The sequence below is a fragment of the Synchiropus splendidus genome, chromosome 11, assembly GCF_027744825.2.
Source record: "Synchiropus splendidus isolate RoL2022-P1 chromosome 11, RoL_Sspl_1.0, whole genome shotgun sequence".
NCBI classification, from domain to species: Eukaryota; Metazoa; Chordata; class Actinopteri; order Syngnathiformes; family Callionymidae; genus Synchiropus; species Synchiropus splendidus.
Window position 1 is genome coordinate 15,088,226 of NC_071344.1, and position 24,917 is coordinate 15,113,142.

Here is a 24,917-nt window from a genome sequence, read left to right on the forward strand (position 1 = left end):
CAAATTGGATTGGACTGGAGAAGATGCGTTTCAGTGTGGATGTCGACCAAGTATCTTTGGGTGAGGTATGGTTGCATTGTGATACTGACAGACTGATCGCAGCAGCATCTCGTCATATTGTTTGGTTGTGGTGAAGAAAAGATGAGTAGGCAAAGCTGGATGCCGCTCGATCTACGTTCCTAGTCTCACGTCTGATGGCAAGCTTTGGTTGGTGACCGAAAGAACAAGATGGAGGACACATGCAACCAAGGTTAGTTTCTCTGCTGGGAGGGAGGACTTGACCATCGAGAGTTAGGGTGAGAAGCTTGGGCTTAATAGCTGCTCCTTCACATGAACAAAAGCCAGCTGAGGTGGCATCTTTGATGTTCTGAGCAACTGGGAGGAGGCCTCAGAGCAGACCTGACCTGGGCATGCTGGAGAGATCAAGGCTGTCTGGAAACACCTCAGTAAGAGACTAGACAAAGGTTGCACGTGAGAGATTCTCACATTAACATGAGGAGCGATTAAAAACAGAGACTGCTCAGATGACCTACATCAGAACTCTCAGTAACAAGTTCAGCAGATGAGGGTCAGTTGTCAATTGCTGGCCTCTCTGTACCGCCCTGGTATGTGTGAGGAATAAAAGTGAGCCAATGATATGACCCTGAATAGACCTCAATCATAACAGAGTGTGATTTAACCACAAAGTGCACGCCATCCTGCAGAGGTGCGTGTGAATCCATTGCACATCATTACATGGTATAAATTTGTCATCGTAATAGTATGCAGTTTAAACAGCGGCCTGACATTGCAAATGGACGTTTCACACGTCAAATTGACCCTGCTAATGTCTTTTTTTCAACATTATTATTATATTTAAATCTCAGATAACTCGGATAACGTTCTACCTTGACGTGGGAGGATTTCATTTGTCTTCTCGGGATAGTAGCAATGAAACCTGAAATTGCATTAGGCCCACCTAAAACCGTGAAGGTCTTCTGGATCTGCGTCCCAGCTATTCTACTCTCACTTTTGTCCTTAGCATGCAGTTTTCATTGTTCCAAATTTGGCTTGCAGAATGGAATTGGAGTTAATCATGGATAAAGCTTATAGCACAACAGCTATCGTGCACTCATCATACTTGAGTAGTATTTTTCTTGCATACATAACAAGGCATGCAGCTAATGCTTTCAGGGGTCATATCATGATCATTTATTTAAAGCTAATTTGATTTGGGCTGATTTTTCTTACATCAATGTATATTCAGCAGAAACTCTACAATAGTGCCAGTTATCGAAGCACTTATAGTAGTGGAGCGTTAGACATGGAAGATGTGTCACACGTATTGAGGATAGCTGCATTCTAAAGCAGCAAATGTTATTAATTCAAATCAAATGTATTCAAAATACTATGTGTGTTCACAATACGTTTCTCATGTTTTTATTTTCTCATCACGCAAAAGCAATCCAAGGTGAAAAAAACGCGTGCACCAAAAATTAATTCAAACAAAAGAGATTTACATGACATGAAGTTGTGAATAAAATAACAACACTACTACTAAAAATAGTAATAGTACAGACAAATCACAAACTTCAGATTCGGGGCACAGCATTCATTAAAAGAAGTGTGTTTCTACAGATGCTTCTTTTGAAAGCAAAAACGTCTTGACATGTCATCATCTCAGTAACCAGGTTACATTACTTTCACATGAAACCAAGGACTCATTGTTTAGTCAAAAGGCCACTAGCTACAGTGACAAAGATGGCTGTAATAATTGCAGTCATCTGAGCTGTCAATATTCACATCACGACAGTCAAATCAGTTTGATTCTAAGATGGTGTTCGGCTCAACACTACCCTCCCATCACTCGCCTCTCTCACCCCACTGCGTTCCTTCTTTTTTCACACCCAGTGCTCGACTCTTCAATCAGTCCGCAGTCCACCTCCTCCATCTCTTTTCCCCCTTTCTTCTGCTCTCCAGCAGCACACTTTCTCAAAGTCTTGTTGACTCCCTCCTCCAGTGCTCATTCCCTTTTTGGAAACCGGCCTCCTCCAGGGCAAAACTTCTACAGCTCATTTTGTCTCCCTCTGTCTACGCTACCCTCTGTCCACATCCCTCCCTTCCCTATCCCTTCAATTTCACTTCTATTCAGTCCTTTTCCATCTCTTCTCGCTGTATGACAATAGATTTCATCTACTGAAAATTCCCCATTTACACAGCTCTGCCTCTCAGCGGGACGCTCTCAGAGATTTGTCCATTCTTCTCTGCTGAAGAAAGCTCAAAATCAGTGCAAGAAAACAGCAGAAATAAAGTCTCATCCAGGAGCAGAAAAGGTTTGATATATATAGAAAATGTGAGTTGAAAAGGTCAAGTCATTTTTATAACGCCGCCAAGCCTTGAGGCGTTTAATTGCAGATCATGCATCGCCAATGCATAGATGGACAGGCAGGAAGGATGGAGCTAAAGGAAGGAGGATGAAAAGGGAGGAAATATTTAACGGTTTATGGTATGGCGCTCTGGAGGCGAGGCAGTAGAGGACAGAGCTTAAATTCAAAGGTCAGGGATTCCACCAACTGCCACGGTTATGTACACAGCTGCAAGAGTATTCCGTTTTTGGAGCTTGAGATGCAATGCTGGTGAAACTCATCTCAGCATGAAGGTACCTCAAATAAATCCATGATCTATTATGAGTTATTCAGCGGAAAAGGACATATTTCTCTTTGACTGTGAGATGTTGCAATGGCTTTTGAATACATTGTATGATCACAATGAAAGGTAGTTAAATCCTTGGACATGATCAATGTCCCTGCTTAGCTCTTCATTCACTAGGAAATGACTACGTGCTTCAGTAAGCGATTCAACAACTCAGTGAGCGTCAAAAGATGTTGAAGTAGTTTTTTAATTCTCTGCATTTGAGTCGTCTAATAACCAACTGCTCGAGGAACCTTTTAGTGGTGGGCACAACCTTCGAGGCATGTGCTGTATAACACTACACAGGCAAAAAAATGTGACGTGCACTGGTCCTGTAGCGGTGCAACAAAGAATTTGGATCAATAGCTGGAGACGATGTATAATTTGAGACACGTGTCAGAAAGACGAGCAGGAAGGAAACGGCAGTTGTGGTGTTGGGAGAATAGATGTTTAAAAAATATCAATATTTCATGCAGACTATTTCACACTCCGGGAGCAGACCGAGCGGCTGTGGAGCTAAATTCCGAGATAATTGACCTCAACACATCTCTGGCGGAGAGAAGTGAGATGACAGGAGGCAGACAGGGAGACAGAGAATGCACTGTGGTGCAAACTATGACAGAGAGTGGGAGTTGGTTTAGTCACAGTGCACACAAGTGTTGCGGTATTATCATCACTTGTGGGAAGAACAGAGCTGGATGGAGTGAGTAAGACTGGCAAAGTCACTGAAAGTTCACACGTCGAGAAAAAAGTCAGCTTGCAGAACTGGTGGAGAATGGCCACTCGAGAGTCTAAAGTTTAAATATGAACCTTGTTTTTAAACCCCATTCGTCCTCCCTTTACGTACGAGATTGTACCCATCTTTTTCAAACAAAGCTACGTCACTGATCACAACCGGTGGTCGGTGTGGCCGCTAAATATATGGCCACCGGAGGACGGAGAGTTTCCACCATTGTTATGTCTTCTTCCTGTCTCCTGAGAGCTATGTATCGGGGAGTAACAGCAACACTGCCCCACCCCATGGTTTCCACTGGTACTGCTCTGTTGGCAGACAGAAGGATCCGTCCGTACCCGGATGCGTATGGAATGTTGAGCATAAATGGGCCTTTAGTTGTTATTCTTGATCAGTAGCAAATGAAAACTAACCGACGATTGATCCGTGGTTGACTCAAATACTCGGTACACACACATAGCCAAGAAAACATTTTCTTAAGCTGCAGACAGCTCTTGCCTTAAGCACAAAATCCTTGCAAATTCCTGTCCAAAGCGAGTCTTAATCTAGTTTCATAAACATTGATTTGAATTGGACAAACATCATTTTGAATAACAAGTCATTACACAATGCATACCTGAAGTCCCATTATGTACCGCTGCTACAGACACTTTAATTACTATACAAGCACGATAACAGGTAACAGTGTAAGTGATAAAGGTTTAAATCTAATTTGTATTCCTGAGTGAACACAGGCAGTTTCAGGAAATTCAATAAATGTAAATCCTTGTGTCCAACAGAATCATATCAGTGACACAAACTTCACACAAACTTAAGGTTGTCGTCCATGGAATGTTATTTTTTCCTCTGAGTCTAAAACAGTGATTCTTAACCGTAGGGCCAGGGCCCTTAGTTGGGCTGCGAGTGCCTCCTAGAGGGCCGCTAAAGGTTTTTTTGTTTTACACCTTTGGGCCATGAGACCCTCAGTTTTAATAAATTAGCCACATACTGTAGCAGCAGTGAGTCACTGAATTGACTTGACAGCAGCAAATCTGTGATAGTTACCAACTATGGAGAAGAAACAATGATTAAAAAAAGGGATGGCCCCCAACAGTAAAAACTGTGCATGAAAGCACCTGTTGAAGCAGTTCTGAAAATTACTTAGAACATTTTATATTTAGAATTTTATTTTAGTTTGTCAAATTTTCTCAACAGTTTGGATCAACTGTTATTTTTTTCTTCAGTAAATTTCATGAACATGACATGCCCCAGCTTCTGCTGCTGGTTGGACTTTTCCATGACTAATAAATATCTTTGCAAAGATCACATGGTTTCATGTCATTTCACAAGGTTTTGCTTCGTTTATCTGAGTAGATTAAATATGGTTATTGATCACAAATGAAATGAAGAGTAATGAATCAGTTCTACTGAATGGGCCCCGGGCTCATTTGTTCTGGGAAAGGTGGGGCCCCTGTGATCAAGAAGGTTAAGAACCACTGGTCTAAAACACATTTGATAAGGTGAAATGAAGAATGTTTCTCATGTTTCTAACACTGGAAAGTCATAATGAGACTACAGCCATGTCTTTTCTGCAAAAGAAATTGCTAAAACAAAAATCACAGTACGGAGCTTTCCCTGGGCTCCTCATGTCAGCCGATTACCCGTGCGCCGTTCCTGCCTCTGACGCGCCTCTTCTCTTCCTGAGCCATGTTAAATGGAGGCAGTGTGTTTGTGAGTTAGAAAGCCAGTCACATCCCTCTCACTCCTCTTTTAGCCACTCTTCTTAAGGGCCTCTCCCACTCTCTTTTTTCATTTCCCACCTCCACCTTTGTCTGTCCGTCTGGCCAAAACACACTGTTTCTTTTCCCTGCCCCCCTCTACCCCCACTGGCCTTCACTCTGTCTGCGGCAAAACACTTAACCAATTGTGGCGCTGGGGTCTTGACCCCGCGATCCCATGAAACTTTCAGCTGGGAGAGTGTCTAGGGGTTGGTGTTGAACATCTGGGTATTCAAGCATGGATGAAATATGAGCTGTTAAATACGAATGTGGGTTTTCAGGCTGATCGCTCGTGTAAAAAAGTGAGGCTGCGTTAACACTCACACAGAAGTCACTATTCAGCACGCATGACAATAAATGCGCAGCTTCCGTGGGAATTATTCTGCATCACGTGTGCTCTCCATCTGTCTGTGATACTTGACGAACACACGCGGACAGACAGAGGCCTTGGGTTACGGCTTCAGTGACTTTAAACCTTGTGCAGGCTGACAGTAATTTCTGCCTCCAAATTACATTCCAATGGCTTCATAAATCTGCTGCCTCCTCCTCTTCCTCTGCCTCTTCTCCCCCATCTCCTGCATCTACCACTCCCCATCTTCGCCTCTTCTCTGCCATCCCTCCTCTATCACTTAAAGTCGAGTCTCACTCCATTTTTCCTGTATAAACCTCCACACTCCTCCCTTCTTCTTACTGTCCCTCCCACCCCCCAACCCCATCACTTGTTTTCTCGTTTCCTCACACTCCCTCTTCCTTGTGCTGGCTCAGTAAATGAGAAACAGGGAGGCAGAGATGGGTTTACGTGTGCAGGGTGGTTAAACAGTCACTCTCGCTGCTTCACACACACATGAATCCATACAGATATCAGAGTGCCTATACAAACAGGATCGAGCATGTGCATAAAAAAAATACATAAATAAAAAACCATCTCACACAGGACGTAGCAGTCAGGTATTTGGAACGCCTTGTGTTTTGCATCACTCAGGATTGACTTGCTGGCGCTCTCACGCGTACACACACACACACACACACACAAAGAAACATTTGTATGCACACTAGCGTTCGCGTAATTTAATGAGAGTTCTCATTTCACAGATAGTGCCTCTAGGTAAAATAATTGCCAATGTTGGACCCCAATGACTAGTCCAAGTGTTCTCAGGCCAGTTGTTTTACGGGCCACGGTGGGCTCCAACACACCCCCATCTCTATCCTCACAGCTTTAACTACCGCTCTGCTTCGGCCTGCACACTTGCGCACACAGACACACACACACACACACACACACACACACACGTGATGAAGAAATGAGTATAATAATGCATAACCTAGACCATCTTCGACATTAATACCAAGCACCCGAGGAAGAAGAGGCCAGTGGAGAACAATAGGTCTGTCTGACAATGGGGCCCAGAGGACTTCTCTCCTCTGTATTAATATTCAGCAGAGTGGATGTAGCGAGAGTGTGTGTCAGCAGGGACGCACGCTCATCAGCCAGGCCAACACCAGGGTTAGGCAGCCACATGATTACAAAGTGCCCAGACTTTTGTCCCCAGTCACAAAACTATCACTTCCCCACTCGCAATCACTGGCCGACTGTCCGGCGGCTACCATGCACCCAGCGTAAAAACGGCCATTTGCGACAGCAGCATTTCGTTTTTTCGCTGCTGTCTTCGAGTTGAATCTGCAGAGAGATTTGACACTGACAATGAGCCTGCTACTTTCTAATCTTGTTCTTCTGTGCCATTGTGGAAGCAGTAGAGCCGCGAATGACGGAAAACTGAGGTGAACACCAAACACCAGGACACCTTTTATTTGTTGTTTGTTGTTAATTCATCGCAAGCGTGGGAGTCATGATGGTAGCATAGTGCTGACTCAGTTGCACTGAACCTAATCACTGTATTGTGACCCTGTACATTTTTTATAAAAGTGTTGCAAATGTATTATAATGGTGAGGCCTTTGAACTAGATCAGCGAAAGGTAATAACTTTTTTAGTAAACTCACATAGGAGCAATATTACTGTGCAAGCACAAAAGTACCTTTTATTGCAGATTTGACAGGCAAAGCATTTCTTTACCACAGATTTGCAGGGAAAACTCAAGACATAAAAATCATTGTAGGATGACTGAATTGAAGTAGACAACCATTTTGTCAGTAAAATAACAAATGAAATAGAACCTTCAACAGGAAGCACTTGATGAAAGGATCCAACTTGGATCCAATATTTATTTTTTAAAAATCCACAGATGTTTTTTTTTCTTCTTCTGAATTTTCTGTCTGATATTTTTCATAATTATTAACAAAATAAGTGACGTTTATATTTACTAGTTTTTGTTTTAATGGCACCACACATTTGAGATGCGTATATGTCATAATCTCTAGAATATTCAGGAAAATAAAACAACTGATAAATCAAATGTGTGATCAAATGTACACCCTTAAATCGCCGTTTTTACAAATATATACTCATCTTTCTTTTTTTTAATGTGTGAGCTAAGACACTGAACATACTGATGATAATTACTTATTTTACAATTACCAACCGTAAACGCATCAGAGGTTATTGGGACGTTCTGAATGGCTAATGCGTGCAGAGATGATGTACAGTACACAGCAGGTTCTTGGTCATGCATCATTAACAGGGAACAGTCATGAAGTAATTATAAGGACTTTAGCCATGAGAGCAGGTTAATTGCTTCGGCAGAATGGAAATTAACGTCGCAGCAAATGAGAATTGGAGTCGCACCCTGCTCAGGATTCTGAAACCTGGATTCAGTGTGTTGAACGCGACTCGTGGGTTTGCTGTCAAATCTGTTTCGTGTGAAATATTTATGTCAGTGTGTTGTACCAGGGAAAGGATGAAGGACAGATGGATCCTGTCCTGCGATACGACATTATGTAAGCAAGCAGAATTGGACAGAACCAGCTGCTACCGAACCGGGTCTGTGTCATCTTTAGATATTTATTAGATGTCTTTATTAGAGAGGCATGAGGAGCAAAGGAAGTTGTTAGTTAGTTGTTACAGTCGCTGTGTAGTGATAATAGATGGTGCTAGACCTTTCTCTGCAGAGCTGTGGAGTTAAGTCTGACTAAGCGAGTGTATAATGGTTAACCTTTCCAAAGTGCTGGGACTGCTTTCTTCATCTCTCTCCCTAGTCTTCATTCATTTTGCCAGACATAACATGACAGGAATGCTGAGCCGTAACAGTTAGATAGTGAATGTATCTTTTAAATAGCATACCCTCTGACCCTCTAAATTAACAATCATGTAGGTCCATATATATATATATATATATATATATATATATATATATATATAACCAAAGACAGAGATACGGGTATCTCTGTCTTTGATTTTTTTAAGTGCAAACTGTGCAATGCTTCTTCTTCCTCCTGTGGTATTTCCTCTGTTAATCTGGACGACCACATGCTGCATGTTATTGACTTAGTCTTAAACCAAGAACAACACCTTTAGAAAATCCATCACAAAATGTTTTCTGGAACCTGCTTGACATTCCACGCGGGCTAAAGCCTTGAATATTGGCAGTTTGCTCCCCGGCAAGATGAGGAAATGCTGCGGATGTTCAATATGCACATCTTGTCCAATGCATGCAGACATTTTGCCTGCAGTCGGCAAAGATTAGTGCGGCGTCTACAGGGCTTTTCACACAGACGTGCAGCCAATTAAAAGGACTTGTTCATAAAATGACAGTTTGGGCTATTGAAGGTGGCATCTGTTGTTAGATTGTGAGGAATGACATCTAATTATCAGTCTGGAGTGTGGAATCATGATTCGACTTCAAAGCGTTGACCCCCAAATGACGACGGCACCGAGCACAATTTGCAAAGAGATTGATGGATCCCAGTGGAATAGTACGGTTTCACCGATGTGGATGCTGAAGCTGTAACAGCTTCAAACATAAAGCTCTCAAATCGCACGTCCTTGAAGAGAACGTCTCCTTAAATGCCAATTAGAGCAGACAGCATTAACAAACAATGTCTGTTTAGCATTCACTCCCATGTCAGGGCTCGTTCATTAGGCATGCGAGTCACACACCGGACACATAAATATGTTTACAACACCGCTAACTGCACATCCATCTGCCGTCATTGTACAAACAGGACTCGAACTCACTAACTCACTAAACTGCTACGGCTGAATCGTTTACTGCGGATCCATTAAACCGAGAGATTCATGCTAATGAAGACGTCCGCCAAATTATACAAGACTCGCACTTTGACTGAGAAGCTTCAGATGTGTTCAGTGGAAATGAAAACCTTATTTTTCAGGATTCGAATTGAAGCAAACTGCATGATAATTCCCCAGCTGACTAAGTGGAGTAGTTACTGGTGGATAGAGTGAACAAGCCAACGTGGGCAACGGTGCATTTAATAGCCGGGCTGGATCGAGCTCTGTACTCTCTGTGTTCCTCGTGAAATCCTCCCACCAGAGTTCATGGAGGAATTAGACACGCTAAACACAGGATGCAGCCACTGAGCATGTGGTGCTTAACCAGAGGTCTCTTCTTTCCAAGAACAGATAAAAAGCATAGTCACCTTTATGTGTGGACTGGGAGTTTAATGGAGGCATAACCTTCAAGACGAAAAGTACTTTATTTAATAGGTAGGCCTGTTCTGCAGGGAACAATCACTGCGTCTGGAGTTAGCTTTTCAGTAGAACAATGGGAGAATGACAAGTGAAAGGGGAGACTGATGCTTTCTTTGCAAAATAAATACTGCAAATCGAAAACATTCAAAGATGCACTCGAAACAAGTGAGGCGCTACTGACTGGGGGAAATTCTTGTGGCTGGGAGTGTTCCGTTTTTGAGAGTTTGACAGTCACCATGTGGCTTTTTCTAAGCGCAAGACTTGTGGGGTCTTTAAAGGTCTGCTGTTGAGATTATTTTCTGAATGGGTGAATAAGTACAGATCTATTCATCAGGTTTGGGGTTCCGCAAACATTCTATGAAACTGTGGTTGAGGTGAAACCACGCCATCCCTCAAAAAAAAAAAAAAAGAATAAAAGAAAAAGAAACAAAAGGCAGCCCATCATGAAGCGATCCGACAGGGTTTACAGAAACAAGGCACCAGAGAGGGGAGTTTTGACATTTATTGAATTGGTGACAATAAAAGAACAAAGGGGTAGTTTTTAAATGATGAGAAATAAATCTCTCTCTAACCTGAAACCATCCTCACTCAGTCCATCTCTTCATATGTCAGGCCAGATGTGCGACTTTAGTTCTGCGAGCAACATGCCTATTCAGGTCATTTAGTCAGTATTATTCTTTCAGGATTTTTCTGTTAAAAACATGGTTAAAGACCATCATCTTGTCCACTTCCATGATGTGTTCTGTGTTTTCTGCATGCAGGCATGGCAGCTCCCATTAAAGTTGTTAGTGGAGGAGGCAGAAAATTATTTAGCCTATCGAGGGTCCCCCACCCTTCATGTTCATGAGTCGGAATAACAAGAATAGGGCACACATGAGCCACTTGTAAGTTTGCGTGTGAAGTTTGGTTGGTGTTGCCAATGAAAATGGAATTGAAACACCTTGCTCCGAGTTCTCCCTGGAACAGTGTGGTATTGTCCAGGCAAAAGTGCAGAAGTTCATAGAGGAAAGCAGATTATCATGATGGTATTTACAAGAGTCGTGGATTCATACTGAATTAAGCATAATCATCTGCTGCTGTTTAGAAGGGCCCCCTCACACTTGCACGAGAGTTTCTTACCATGCCAGTCGCTTCAGTGTTCCAAACTCCATCCGTAACTTGAACACAACCTGCTACAGTCTCAGCGATACATCCCTACTTCAAAGTAGTCATAAAATTGTCAACAGACTTTGTTGTGTAAGGGAGACCATTCGGAAAACATCTTTGACATTGTAAGATTCTTTAGTTGTAGCCGGGTGGAAATTGCCAAGGAAAGGGTTTTTTAGTATTCTCTATTGAAACAGTTACCCCTGCAATCTTGCATCAGACGAGCCGTTGAAGATGAGATGCATTGGCAGTGCAAAGAGAACTTTCTTCCTTAAAAACAAACAGAGCTCCGGTGCGATTGAATTCTGGTTTTGCATAAATATCAAATACCATGAAAAAAGGGTAAAAAGAAAAAAAAAAAAGCACCCTTATACCCGAGAAGTGCAAGTGGACGTGACGTCTTGTAATGACCACAATGAACCAGATGATTCACCGGCACTGTTCAATTTGACTTCCCCCCTCGGATTGAAGAAGTTAATAAACCGATCCAGAGCCAATGTAGTGGCTGATTTTTATGCATTCTCATAAAGCAGCCAGATGACTGGAGCAATTTGATTCACTTAGCCGTGTTTGTGGGTAATCTATTTAAAAAACGTAAAAAGGTGTAATAGGCGGCACTATTACTCCAGTCCATTAGTCATTCCTGACGTTTTAAAAGAAGGCATAAAACTGCAATCATCAGATCATTGATCAGAGCCACTGAGCTCCCTTCCAGCCACTTGGACCTGGAAACAGGCAGCAACAATGGAAATGGATGCTTTTTATCAGTAACTTTCATGTTGCCCAGGATGTGTATGACGTTCTACCCTGTTAACCCTTTTTTTTAACTGGTTGCAGGTTGCTTTCTCACCCGGGGACCCACTGACGCAGAAACTTGTGAGACCATCTGTTTGGATCCTAAACAACCAACCTCTAAGGAACCCTCACACATCCAGCCAGAGTGGGCGGAGGAAGGAAGTTATTAAATATTCAACAGTGGAGCAGAAGGAAGTACCAGGAAAAAGGCTGAGGCAAGACTTTAACTCTTACCCTCTAACTCCAACCCTTTTCTCTACATCTAGACATTTATCAGACTCCCACATGGTGATGACAGTTCGTATCATATCACGCAAGATATTTAAATGATCCTGTGATAATATCCACATGTATATTTGACTCAAGACAACATTATATAAATCAACTATGTGCAGAGAGCTACACTACACTACATGTTGACAAAATAGCAGTGAACTCCCACAGCGCTAGGAACATCTAAGCATGTGGCGAAATCGCAAGAGAGAAGCGCAAGCGAGAATCCTAGTCTAATCTTCTGTGTGATTCACGACAAGTGCTCTAGGTATCCAGCACCTTATTTATTTGGCATTCGAATCAGGCCTTGACACAACTGAACATATCGTGATCATCCACGCTCATCACACCTATTCTCTTCATGTCCTCATTTACCTCATCCAAAAGGCCTTGCTGGTCGACTTCCTCTTCTCTTGGTATCTTCAATATCCTTTGTCCAGTGAGCCCCTTAGCTCTCTGTACATGTTAAATGTCATGTCATCCTAATTTCCTCTCCAAACAACACATCTGTTGCTACTGCGTGCCGTTAATTGACTTTGTTTCATCCTCCCTCTTAGTTATTTCTGGCCTCTTCTTCTTCAATTCTATTCATCTGTGATCAGTCTTTTGTCTAGTCACGTTTTGTGTTACATATAATTAAGAGAATTTTACCAAGCCGAGTCACATGAGTCAGATAGCATGTAGAGTTTTGTATACAGGAGTGCTAAGGTTGTGGAGATTGACCATTGAGCTCAGAATTGTCTTCTGGTTCTCTGTGCTTGAGTGTAGCATCATGAATTAGGCCCAACTTGGTGATGATGACAAGAGTTGGCAGGCCTAACTGTCTTCTTGGTCTGAGAGTAGAGTCAGCCCAGCAGTACAAAAAAAAGACAAGAAATTCGAGGGTGCCTCCAGTTTTAAGCCGTGCTTGCTCCACAGTTATTGAGCCCTGGAGTGCAGGCTATCGTCATCATCATTCATCGAAGAAGAGATCGGTTTAAGAATTACAGCTGTACTGTACTAAAAATAAGAGGCAAGTCTGTGAAGAACGAAATCCTCATCGCAGATGAGTTAACACTATCTCCAACAATGAATTTAAGCCCCTCAAAAAGAGAAACTGTAAATAGTGCACCAATGGAGGCTTTTATTTGAAAACACGATTAAAATGTGAGACGGAAAAACACAAGGGTAGAATTATGAGATAGCACTGTCCCAGGGGAAACCGGTTTGTGGGTGAGAGGTTCTCCATCTAGATAAAAAAGCAGGGCTAACCGTGATAGCGAAGCAAACTACGGCTGATTGATCCAATCTCCAACTGAGGGAACAACCGAGGAGTGCAGAGAAAAATGAGAAAGGTGGATTAGAGAGCGCCAGCAACAGATGGGGGACAACTGCATCAAGACTTCTGCAAACAAAGCGTAGCATGGATGTAATGAAAGATATAAAGGAGGAGAGGTGTTCCTTGGTGGTGGGTGGATATGAAGCCCAGATCAGAAGACAAAAATCTAGAGAGTGGTGATGCGAAAATGTAGGCAGAAATATATATCCAGGTTTGAATGTTGAGCTGTCACATAGGGAAACAGTCAAGAAGAATGTCAGCTGTTCTTTTTATTATCAATTTTGTGTTCACTTCTAAGTTGTTCACTAACTGGAGTCACTGCCTCGCTTCTGTGCCCATAACTGACCGTGCCTTCACCTGCAGCCTGTCGTCTTCCCTCTCTGATCGCTTCTATTGTTGCCAGCTCTGGTTCGCTTTGCATAGATTCTGTCCAAAGCCAAAGGGCAATTTTGCATCTCAAACTGGGTTGATAAAATGAAGGCGAGCCATGCATATTTGCACAAGAGGGGCGGGGGGAGACAACGACTTGGCTTCAGAGGATTTGTTTATCAAATGTGCTGTCAGATCATGTCAAGCATATCATGTCAGGGCAAATTTCCAGCCTCAGGCGACCCAAAAGGAAGGATGCAAATAGGAACAAGACACAATCTAATCAGCACAACTTTTACCACAGTGTATTATTCATGCGCTATAAATAGTGCTGCGAGTGAGAATACACAGACACCGCTGTATCTGAATTGTAAATTTATGTTGTTGCCGGTTATCTCATGAAAAAGACAAGCCATAAAGCATCAACCGAGGAAAATATTAATGTTGCAGAAAAAGGCTCCGCAAAACATCTTGATGTAGCTTTTTCTCGACACTTCCAGGAGCACAATCGTGAATAATTTGCACACATTTTCAAAAACTATAAATCCTACTGAAGATGTATACATTCTTTATTTCTATGTGCATGTCTTTACATGACATGTTTCATCCAAGAAAATGCACATCCTTTCTATCTGCAAAACATTTAACAAGAGAGAGCAATCATTCCGATTTCCGTCTAAATTCTTCAGCCTTGTCTTGTGCCTCTAACCCTGTTATAGATGATCAAAAAAAGAACTTTCATTCCACCCCCTTAAACTGTCACTGTCCAATTTTCTCCATTTATGTTAGCCCATTTATGTTGCAGCGTTAGATGGTCCTCATTCTCTCACGCCAAGCCTTGTCACTGTGGGATAAGTGTCCTATTGTGTTCTGCTTGGTCGCTTTGACCCATATAGTCGGTCAGACTAACAATCACCATGGAGTAGCTCTTTAAAATCCCTAAATTAATCCTACAATTTCATTTCTAAGTTGCATGATAGAACCAGAAAAACATGATGATAATATTCAATGCCAAAATAAACATGCGATTCAATCGTAGTTTAGTGATTAAAATGTTTTTTTAATTTTCAAATTGTTTAATAGCTCATGTGTTGTTTTTTTCAGGATCCGCGCACCAAAATGGCAACAGAGAGTCTTGCCGAGCTCCGCGATTGGCTATTTCTTCTGCTCCTGTGCCTCACGCTATTGGCTGAAGTGCTGGAACTGGCGGCGGCGGCAATTGCTATGGAAACGGGTGAAGGAGATGAAGGAATTGTTTGTCCCTCTGTTTGCCGATGTGATGAAGGTTTCGTCTACTGCAATGACCGTGGTCTCGGCTTAATTCCCCCTTTACCTCTGACTGCTGCCATCCTTTACCTGCAGAGCAACCGACTCACTAACGCTGGACTGCCTCCATCTCTGGAGCGCAGTAGTTCAATACGAGTCATTTATTTATATGCCAACCAGTTGGATGAATTTCCTATACACCTCCCACCATCATTACGTGAGCTCCACCTGCAGGATAATAATATACGAACATTGCCACGATCAGCCCTGGCGAAGTTACCCTTACTAGAACGTTTACACCTGGATGACAATTCAATATCAACGGTCAGCATACAAGAGCGTGCATTTTCTGGGACTCCACGGCTAAGGCTGCTATTTCTGTCTCGGAACCACCTGTCAAGCATCCCTGCTGGCCTGCCAGCATCATTGGAGGAATTGCGATTGGATGACAACCGAATCAATACTATTCCCACGCATGCCTTCCGAGGTCTGGGATCCCTGCGCCGCTTGGTCCTCGACGGTAATCTATTGGCCAATACACGCATTGCAGATGACACCTTTTCACGGCTCTCCAACCTGACTGAGCTGTCGCTGGTGAGAAACGCCTTGCAGTCTCCGCCAGTCAACCTACCGTCAGTGCACCTTGTGCGGCTGCATTTGCAGGATAATGGAATGACACACATACCACGTGGAGCATTAGATGGAATGAGGCGGCTTCAAAAGCTAGACCTGTCAGGCAACAACCTGACAAGCATTCCTCGAGGACTTCTAAGGGACACAGAAAGCTTGGAAATGTTGCTTTTAAGGGGGAACCCCTGGTACTGTGGCTGTAACCTCCGCTGGCTTCATGCATGGCTTCACAGCAGGGGAGTTGCAGTAACAGTCAGGGGTCTAACCTGCCAGGGACCAGAGGCGGTACGAGGGCAGTCCCTCAAAGACCTTACTGCTCTAATGGAACAGTGTGAAGGACCACCTTCTGGACCTAGTGTTGGAGGAGGGTTAAACCAAGGAGACAAAGAAAGAGGAATTGAGGACGGTCTTGAGGGGGGACATGGATTGTCAATTGTTCCCCATGGCAGCACTGCCACGACCTCTCTTTTGGTACCAACACAAGGATCTCTTTTCACTCTCCGAGCCAAGCGACCTGGCCTTGTTATGCCATTGCCTCCAGGAGAAGAAGGACACATATCTGGAGAGGCCATTGAATTGACCGTTAAACCCATTTCTTCAGACAGTGTGCTTGTCAGCTGGCTTAGTCCACAACCAGCACCTTCTTTCCGCCTGTCATGGTTGAGGTTGGGTAGTAGTGCATCCCTTGGGTCTATAACAGAGACTCTGGTACCTGGTGAGAGGAGGCAATACCTTTTAACACAGCTTACACCACGATCCCATTACCTTATTTGCTTGCTTCCACTACGACAAGACTCTTATTTCGGAGGCTCAAGCATGGGCTCTTCTCGAATTGCCAGCATGGACTTGAACAATAAAGACTCGAGCCCTGCCTGTGCTCAGATAGAGACTGGAGAGGCTGTGGTAAGCTCCAGAGGAGATGGGTCTGACAAAGAGGGACAGGACTCAGAACTTACGGCTCTGCCATTGGCTGGAATTATTGGTGGTGCCACTGCTTTGGTAAGCTTGTTGTTAATTTTTGGCATATTCTGCTGGTACGGACAAAGAGCAGGCTACATGTCTGGGGACTCAAACTCCTACAGCAGAGGCAGAGGTGGAAAACATTATGATGACTATCTCGAGTCAGGCACCAAGAAAGACAATTCCATCTTAGAGATCAGGGCTCCTCCAGCTGGATTTCAGATGACCGCTATGGCCCATCAGCCCCTTCAACCTAAGCTCGAGGATGTCACCTACATCCACACAATTTTCCCCTCCTCTTCCTCGTCATCACAGACCAATGGAACCTACAGAGGTGGTCAATCAGTTGGCAGCCTTAACGGGACCATTGTCAGCCAAACCAGTCACCACCGTGTCACCTATGGTACTAACCGTGGCTACAGAGAGGGCGGCATTCCTGACATAGATTATGCCTACACGTGATGATCCAGGGACAAATGCCCGAAGCCACAAGGGCCTGGTGTCATTTCTTTAGTGACCACCCCACGGCCACTGGCAACTATTCATGGTTTCCAAAGTACCCTTTGTGCCTCTGCTGGTTCAATTCTGATTTGCAAGGTAGACAAACATGATCTCAATTTTGATTAAGAGAAATTTCAATATCTATACTTCACCGCTGTATTGCGTAATACAGTCATTCCCTTCTTTCAGCACTACTTATAGTTCTAAATGTTTTTCTCCTTTGGATATCTGTGTCTTACAAAACAATTGTTCTTCTAAGCTAATGCTACTTAAAATTAACTTATTTCAGGTTGCTTTTTTAGGCTTAGCTGATATTGAAAGGTCATGTATTTATATATGATGAAAAGGGCACTCAATCTGTATAGCTATAGCTCTTATATCGCCCTACCACTTGTAGGCTCTGTGCTGTATAGAAAGATTGACGGGAGGACAAATAAATGTTTCTCATAACTTATCAATGCATCTCTGTTTACACAAAAAAACACCGAATAACAGAAGAACCGTGTTTATTTTTGGATTTATTTTCTCCACACTCATTCCCCTCTTTAAACTGAAGGTCTTTTCTAAAATGTATCTCATGTCTTTTGTGGTGCCTTGAGCAGCGAACAACTTTCTCACGAACAGAACTGACAGCCGTGATAAGAGGACTGACAGAGACGGGAGACAAAACCATTGCACCAGGAGACTCATGAGAAAGATTGAGTATGGGGGTGGGATGGGTGAAGGGATGGACAGGCCGAGAGCTGAAACATGAAAGAGTACGCACAGAGAGAGGGGCGTTGTTTTGTGAGTGGAAGCACTGCAGAAGATGAGCCGGTCTTCGTATAAATTAACAGAAAATGTGAAAGTGAAGATAATGATCTGGTGAAGAGAAACACTGAGGCTTTGCGAATCATGCAAGATGACTGACAGATATAATTGAATGGCATAATCGTCTGTAATGAAGGAGCCTCCCTATTATTCTCGTGCAGCTTTTTAAACCGCTGGCATTGTGTTGCCGTGATCACTGAATTCAGGGATGATTTAGCTCTCTTTATTTGCAACATTCATCGAAGGGTGAAAACACCAAAAAAGGAAAACCATGACTCCAAGAAGTATCAATAACATGGATGAGAAAGCAAATGGAAGAAAAGCAGGTACGACTTTTTCCCCCAACAGTCTCTTAATCAGTGCATCCACTTAAATACAAAAAAAAAAATCCGAATACAGCCAGCGAGCTTGCAAACGTCATTTCAAATGAGCTACTTGTGCCAATGCATAAAAATTAGCAATTGTCCTATTGGCCAGATTTACCAATGGAATTAAAACACTATTCTATTAAAATTGAATTGCAGCTTTCAATATGCCTTTTGAAGCTTATTAAACTGCAAAAATAATATTACACAAACTGATGTTCATGAGACAAATGTATTCAGCCTTTCTGCAACACATTACGGTACAATGCTCAACAAGTTGTTGGACTTGCCGTCACAATAAGATTTTAATGTTTTACAACATTGTAATGTTCCTAAAAAAGTATGGCAGATTTATATGATCTTATTTATTGTGCTTAACAAGTAAATCAATGGTCCCAAAGGTGGGAATGCAGTTAAAAACCCTTTTTTCCCCTCAACTTTTCATTTAATTTTTTTGTTCCTTTTGTCACATTCATGAGTTACAACACTGAAGACATGATCAAAAGTCCATCCTTTATTAAATACCATTGACTTGTAATCTGCATATGGAATGGGGTTATCTCAAATTCAGAACATCTAAAAGTGTATTTTAAGTCTGTTAGGCAATCTGCATACCAAGCCTTAGTGCAGCCAGTTGTGTTCGCAGCCTGACCGCAACACTGTGCAGACCCACACTCTCCAACTGCCACCCACTTTATGAGCAGGTTTTTGTATCCAAATGAGAGAAAACTATGATGAAGGAGTGACATCTGAGAGATGAGGAGCTAGAACTTGAAAGGTATGTGGGAGACAAAGGTTAAAAAATTATTTTACATTAAGCAGCTATTTTTCTTTGTCGCAGCCTGTTAATGGAAATCAGTAATATTAAAAACGCTGGTGTTGGATTTACTTTTTTGAATTTGTATTCTTTAAGTCTACATTGTCTGGGTTTTTATTGAATGAGCACCGACATTTCCTTCCATGTGGAAATTAATTTCACAGAAAAAAAAAAAAAAAAAACACCCTTGGATGTGACGACGAAAACAGTCTTCTGTATAAACATAAAAATGGGTGCAAAATGCTACTCCATTTATTGGGTCTGTCCTCTTTTTTTTCTACACGAATGAATAAAGACTTCTAAGAGGAAAGTGCTTTGAGGGGTTATCTTTGTGCGACTGTGTGTGTGTGTGTGTGTATGAGTGTGCAGAGGAGGGGGGTCATTAAATGAGAAACAAAGAGGAGATATCAAATAATGCGCCGAGATGGCACTAAAATATAAATCAATGAGCAGCCCACATTATTAATATGATTTATGACACGAGGTAGCGGACCTTGTTAAATCTAACACGGTGAATGAATACATCAGACGCGGGGCACATAATCGCTTACGGGAAATGTGCAAATGCTCAACACATATTTCTTCATCTGTTATGCACATTTCATAAAGAGCAATGAGGGTTTTTTGTTTTTCGGTTCCATATTCCCTCAAGGAGCATTGAAAAAAACATATATATATATATATATATATATATATATATATATATATATATATATATATATATATAGAGAGAGAGAGAGAGAGAGAGAGAGAGAGAGAGAGAGAGGGGTTGGACAAAATAATGGAAACACCTTAAAGCCTGTATATATATATATATATATATATATATATATATATATATATATATATACACACACACACACACACTCGAGAATAAAATAAAACAATATATATATAGATATCAAATACTGTGTCCGGTTTACGGTGAATATCTGTCAATAATCATAATGTCAGGTAAAATACAACACAGAGAAATCCATGATTGATTATAGACCGTGAGCTGTCGGACCATGTATTTCAAATGTCCATTTCTTTAAAGCACTTTGGTGACCTTTGGCCTGTTTCAGAGCGCTGTTCATGAAACGCAGCTCAGAACTTGAGGGGTACAGAAGTTTTCTTTTTAGAACGATGAACTGCAATTTTTAATAAATATGCACAACGTTAGAACAACTACATTTAAAATGCAAAATAAAACTTTTTTTTTCTGGCAGACATTTGTAAGAATATAACATTGGCTCAAGTCAACAAGAGTTATTGAAGCAAAGGCAAGGTGACAACCTTTTCAATGATGCTTCGGCGAGACAAGGAGCAAAGCTAACACAGCCAACATTTAATAAATACTGTGATTTTTACCCAAATTAGTTTGATAGCTTAATTTGGTAAATCAAATAATAATGGTAATAGTTTCTCTGACAAGTGTAATGGACACAAATAAAAAGTCAGGTGGGTGAAAAAAAAAAAAAAACTTTGAAGTTTGGCAGTGTAACAGATACATGCCAACAGATCTTGCCAGTGTTGCAGTGGTCTGCACAAACTGCTGCAACAGTTTCATGGCTCACAGGTTACACGGTGAATTCTTGACAGTTTTCTCTATAGCCTTTTGGCCTTCATTGATTTGTCCAAAAAGGTGACGTGATTGTAAAAGTACCGAGGAGCCCATTAATAAAGTGAATGAAGAATTACAAGGGCACCTGTTCCCCTCAGAGCGACACGTTCCCATTAAGGCCTGCCCGGCTCAATAACAGACACAGATTTGATCTGACAAGGCTGCGGAGAGGCAGCGAGGTACCTCAGAGCCATGAAAGTGATCCAGCAACAGAACATTAAACCGAGGTCTCTTTGAGAATTAGGCTGTCTGTCAGGTGGAGAGCTGCTCCGGTGCCACTGCAAGATGTCTCTGGAAGCCGGGACGCGAGAAACAAACCACCAAGAAGCTCTCTGCCATGTCGCTAAGGGCAAGTGCGAGAAAGATAACGGAATTGATCTGCAGATTCTCCTGCTGGTGCAAATTGTCCGCTTTTATTTTGTCATCTTTGTGTTTCATCATTAAATTAAGGCGAAGCGTGAACTTGTGTACGGCAGGATTTGATCTAATCTGGCTGTGAAACCTAAAGTTGTCTTTCAGCTTATCATCTCTTCCAGAGCGACATTGAATAATTAACTCAACTCCTTTTTACATGATGAGGCATCAGACATTCAGTTTCATCTTATAAGAGCAACTGTGAGAGGAGCAGAGCACTTCAGGCGGCAGCTACCGCGGGAAGTGCTCTGCTCACTGCCCGCCTCTGCAGGGCTAAACACAAGACCACAGACCTTGGAGCTCCCGCTTAAGAATTCCAGCAGCAGAGTGAATTATTTATTACCTGAAAGTTGAAAATGTCACAACGTGATTGTGATCACAGCCGAGAACCAGCTGAGATAAAGCTCAGCTTGACATTTAATTAAAGTCTCATTTTCTGGTTTATGGCTGAAAGAAAAATATCAACACTCATTTATGTAAAAAGATAAGATGGTCTAATACAAGTTAGGAGTGAATTGCTGAAATGTACATTTGAGCAACATGAGAGAGTGCTACATTGCCAAGATACAAGATAATATATAGTGATGCACCGCATGAGTACTCATACTCATAGTGGTACAATTTTGTAAAATCTGTGTTTGTACTGCTTGTGTCATCCATGTACAAGAAAAACTGCATGGAAATAAGTTAGACAATCAAAGTCTGTGGCTCAGTTTCTCTTACCATTATCTTTTTATGAAGAAATAGAAATACATATATTTGTATCAATTCTAAAAACTGCCATTCATGTTTTTATTCCACCAAGAAAATAAAAAAAATCACAAATGGAGCTGAGTTAAACGTAACATTTTGACATAAATATTTAATATTTATGTAATAAATAAATAATACAATATATAATAATTTTCATATTTCCAGAGATGACAGGTTTCATTTTGAACAGTCCAAAATCAACGCTGTGACAGTTCAACGCTCCCTTGGACGATGTAACTTTCTCCTGGCGAGCTGCTCGGAGGCATGTTCTGTGTGTGGCATCACAGCCCTAACTCCACCACCACAGCAACACTCAGCAAGCTGAGTTCCTTGTTTAAATCGTGGCAGAAGAATGGAATGACAGAGCAAGATCCCGAACAAGTCTCAATGTAGGAGGTGCCAAAGGTTTGTCATCTGATCCTGAAGTGGCCATGTTTCTACTCGACTTGTAAGTCAATTTTGTGTTCGCTGCTGTCTCTGTTGTGTTGCCAAATCATTGAGCAAATGTCTATATGCTCGTTGTTTGTATAGTAGGATAGTGTAGTATATATATGTTAAACGGGTGCTAGATATACTTTGTGTATGGTAATAGTTTTTCAATGAATTGATTGCCAGCAAGCAATCAATTCATGCCGATTGTCGCTAGCATTTATCAGACAGAAAAATAATGGATTCACTGTCATTTGCAGTGTTTATTGTCCATTTGGTTTGGACAAGTGTAACGTGTTATATCTCATGTTCTATCTGTAGCTGCTGCCGTTGAGTCCACTGATCTGGATGCACACCTGCTCGGAGCTGCTGAGAGACGCGAACAGCGCCACATTCCATCATTCCTGACAATTGTTCTGGAACTGAGTGAAGAAGAATAGTTTCTAACTCTGACGTCTGTGTCTGCAGGCAACTGGAAATAAACGTGCGAACGGAGGTTTTGATGCTCACGCTCTGATCGCTGTTTGTCTGCTCCTTATTGAAACACATGACAGTCGTGATATAATAAAGCGAGAGAGGAAAAAAGCTGCACTTCCGTCCTTCTTATTCTACCACCACGCACCACCACGGCTTAGATGAGGCGATGAGATGAACATGAAGGTTTTCAGCATGTTTTCACAGAAAAATCCCGTGAGAAACATCACAATGGCAGATGTCTGTTGCTCGCGGAGCTCAAGTTGTGCATTCCAGCCAGACGTGATGGAGACGGAACCATGAGGATGCTGCATCGTACAGATCTCATAACTAAAAGATAGCGATTTGTTGTCACCAACTCAATAGAGTTGCCTTTGCAAGTATAAAACCACATTTCCTGCTGTTTTGCAACGGCCTCTCCTCAAAGACAAATAAACAAGGGATGGGAGCGGGACCGGAGACCCAGCTTTACAACAGCTTACAACACTTTCAGCCATTACATTGTCATTCCAAAGGCAGAACGCATTGACCGTCATCAAGTGGACCTTTTCTCCCCAGGGTGGCAGAGAAATGAGGCTGCCGTGTTGCAAGCTAGATGTCAATCGACTCAAATGTTTCGCCTACCATGGCATTCCGTGACGCATCTCCAAATTGTAGGACATGAATAAGGCTGAAGCAGATGGGTGGCGCTCCTTAAGGTTCTTTTGGAATCCAATTTCATGTCTCTTGGTATTGGGGCAGAACAGTACATGGTTATATGTACATTGGGATATGAACGATGATATGAATGTTCTGTCACACGCTCGCCTTGCATGTAAAGCTGAGGCACTCCCAAACGTGTCTGGTGTACTTCAGATCAGCCAACCACAAACTTCACTGCATGCTAGCTGTTGACTGACAGTTCAAGACAGGCACTAGCAAACATCTCACTTTCCACATCCTTATAATGTTTTTATAGCTTAACCAATCAGGTCTGAGCTGAAACGCACAGCAGCAGACAACTGATTTCAGCCTTTTGGGATTCAGTGTGACACCTGTCTTGTGCTGTAATGTGACATAATAAACTGTTGTTTTTGAACATCAAGAAATGCCATAGGAGGTAAGACTTTTGATGCAATTGAATGTTGATGCTGAAGGCAGACTTCAGCGTCAACATAAAAGGCAAAAGTGCATTCGCCAATCGCCAACAGGTCACGCTTTAAGGAGTGCCGCAGTTTCCTTCACGTCGATCGGCGTTTCCCATCATCAATTGCCACATGTTGTCAGCCGCCTCCACCATTTCTTCATCTCTGCTTCTTCTAACGGTGGTAGCCTGCTTCTGTCACTGCTTCTGCCACTATGGCGTCTAAGACGCCCCCATGTCAGTTGTTAGTGAAAAAATGATAGCGGTAGTCATGTATTCGTTTCCTGGTCTGTGTCATTTCTGTTCAAGTCTTTCCATTCAACAGCAGTGTTCTCTCCCTGACGTTAAAACATTTAGAGGAATTCAGAGGAACAGAATTCCTCAGTGAGATGAACTTCTCTTGTTTCTGCAGTTTCTTTAAATTATTTAGGTGGGCAGAATTAGGCAAGAAGTAAAAATGAGTCTGCACTTGGTATCATTTTGCTTCTCTTGTTATGCAAGTAGACTTGAGGTTGTTTCTGAGTGTTTGAGGTTGAACACTTCAAACATCAGGGTGAATTATCTTCGCAGTTTCTAGAAAGTTTCTAAAAAAAACTTGAGACCACACTGTTGACCTACTCGCTCGACTTGATACAATCCGGCTTCAGTCTCACAAGACATTGTAGAATTTGACTGTAAAATACATTTTTGTTTTGTGGTTACAAATATATGTTTGAGAATGTAAGTTTTTTTTCCCTCTCAAAATACAGTGATTGATCAATGACCATCAACTTTCCTAAACAAAAACCAACAGAGCAGTTTAAAATGCTACGTAACGTCAAATTCACAGTCCTTGCCACGACCATCTGCAGTTCCTCTCTGAATCAACGACGACACATGCAGTGGTTGTCTGACATTTGTTAGCATCAAAGTTATTCTCTTTGGCTGGGTATATTTACACTACACTTTGGTGGTTGTGTGGGTCGCAGTAAGGTCGCATGGAAAATGTATGTTGTCTAGCATTTCTTATGATAGTAGCTAGAGAGCCCAACCTTGATGAAAGGTGGATTCTCACCCTCCTCAATCTTAGCTGTCAACCTCAAAATTGCGAATTCCAGCGAAGTT

General features: G+C 42.1%; 2 protein-coding genes across 3 annotated transcripts in view; one reads left to right on the forward strand and one right to left on the reverse strand.

The window, feature by feature from the left end:
* flrt1b (fibronectin leucine rich transmembrane protein 1b) overlaps nucleotides 1-17,476 on the forward strand; it is a 29,413-nt gene extending 11,937 nt beyond the window's left edge. The window contains exons 2-3 of the mRNA XM_053879816.1: nucleotides 11,748-11,920; nucleotides 14,770-17,476. Coding sequence (XP_053735791.1) covers nucleotides 14,785-16,983 — 2,199 coding nt within the window. The 5' untranslated portion in view covers nucleotides 11,748-11,920; nucleotides 14,770-14,784 and the 3' untranslated portion in view covers nucleotides 16,984-17,476. The remainder of the gene's footprint in view (nucleotides 1-11,747; nucleotides 11,921-14,769) is intronic.
* The window catches only part of macrod1 (mono-ADP ribosylhydrolase 1), a 121,027-nt gene that overhangs the window by 79,341 nt on the left and 16,769 nt on the right, over nucleotides 1-24,917 (reverse strand). The window lies entirely within an intron of this gene.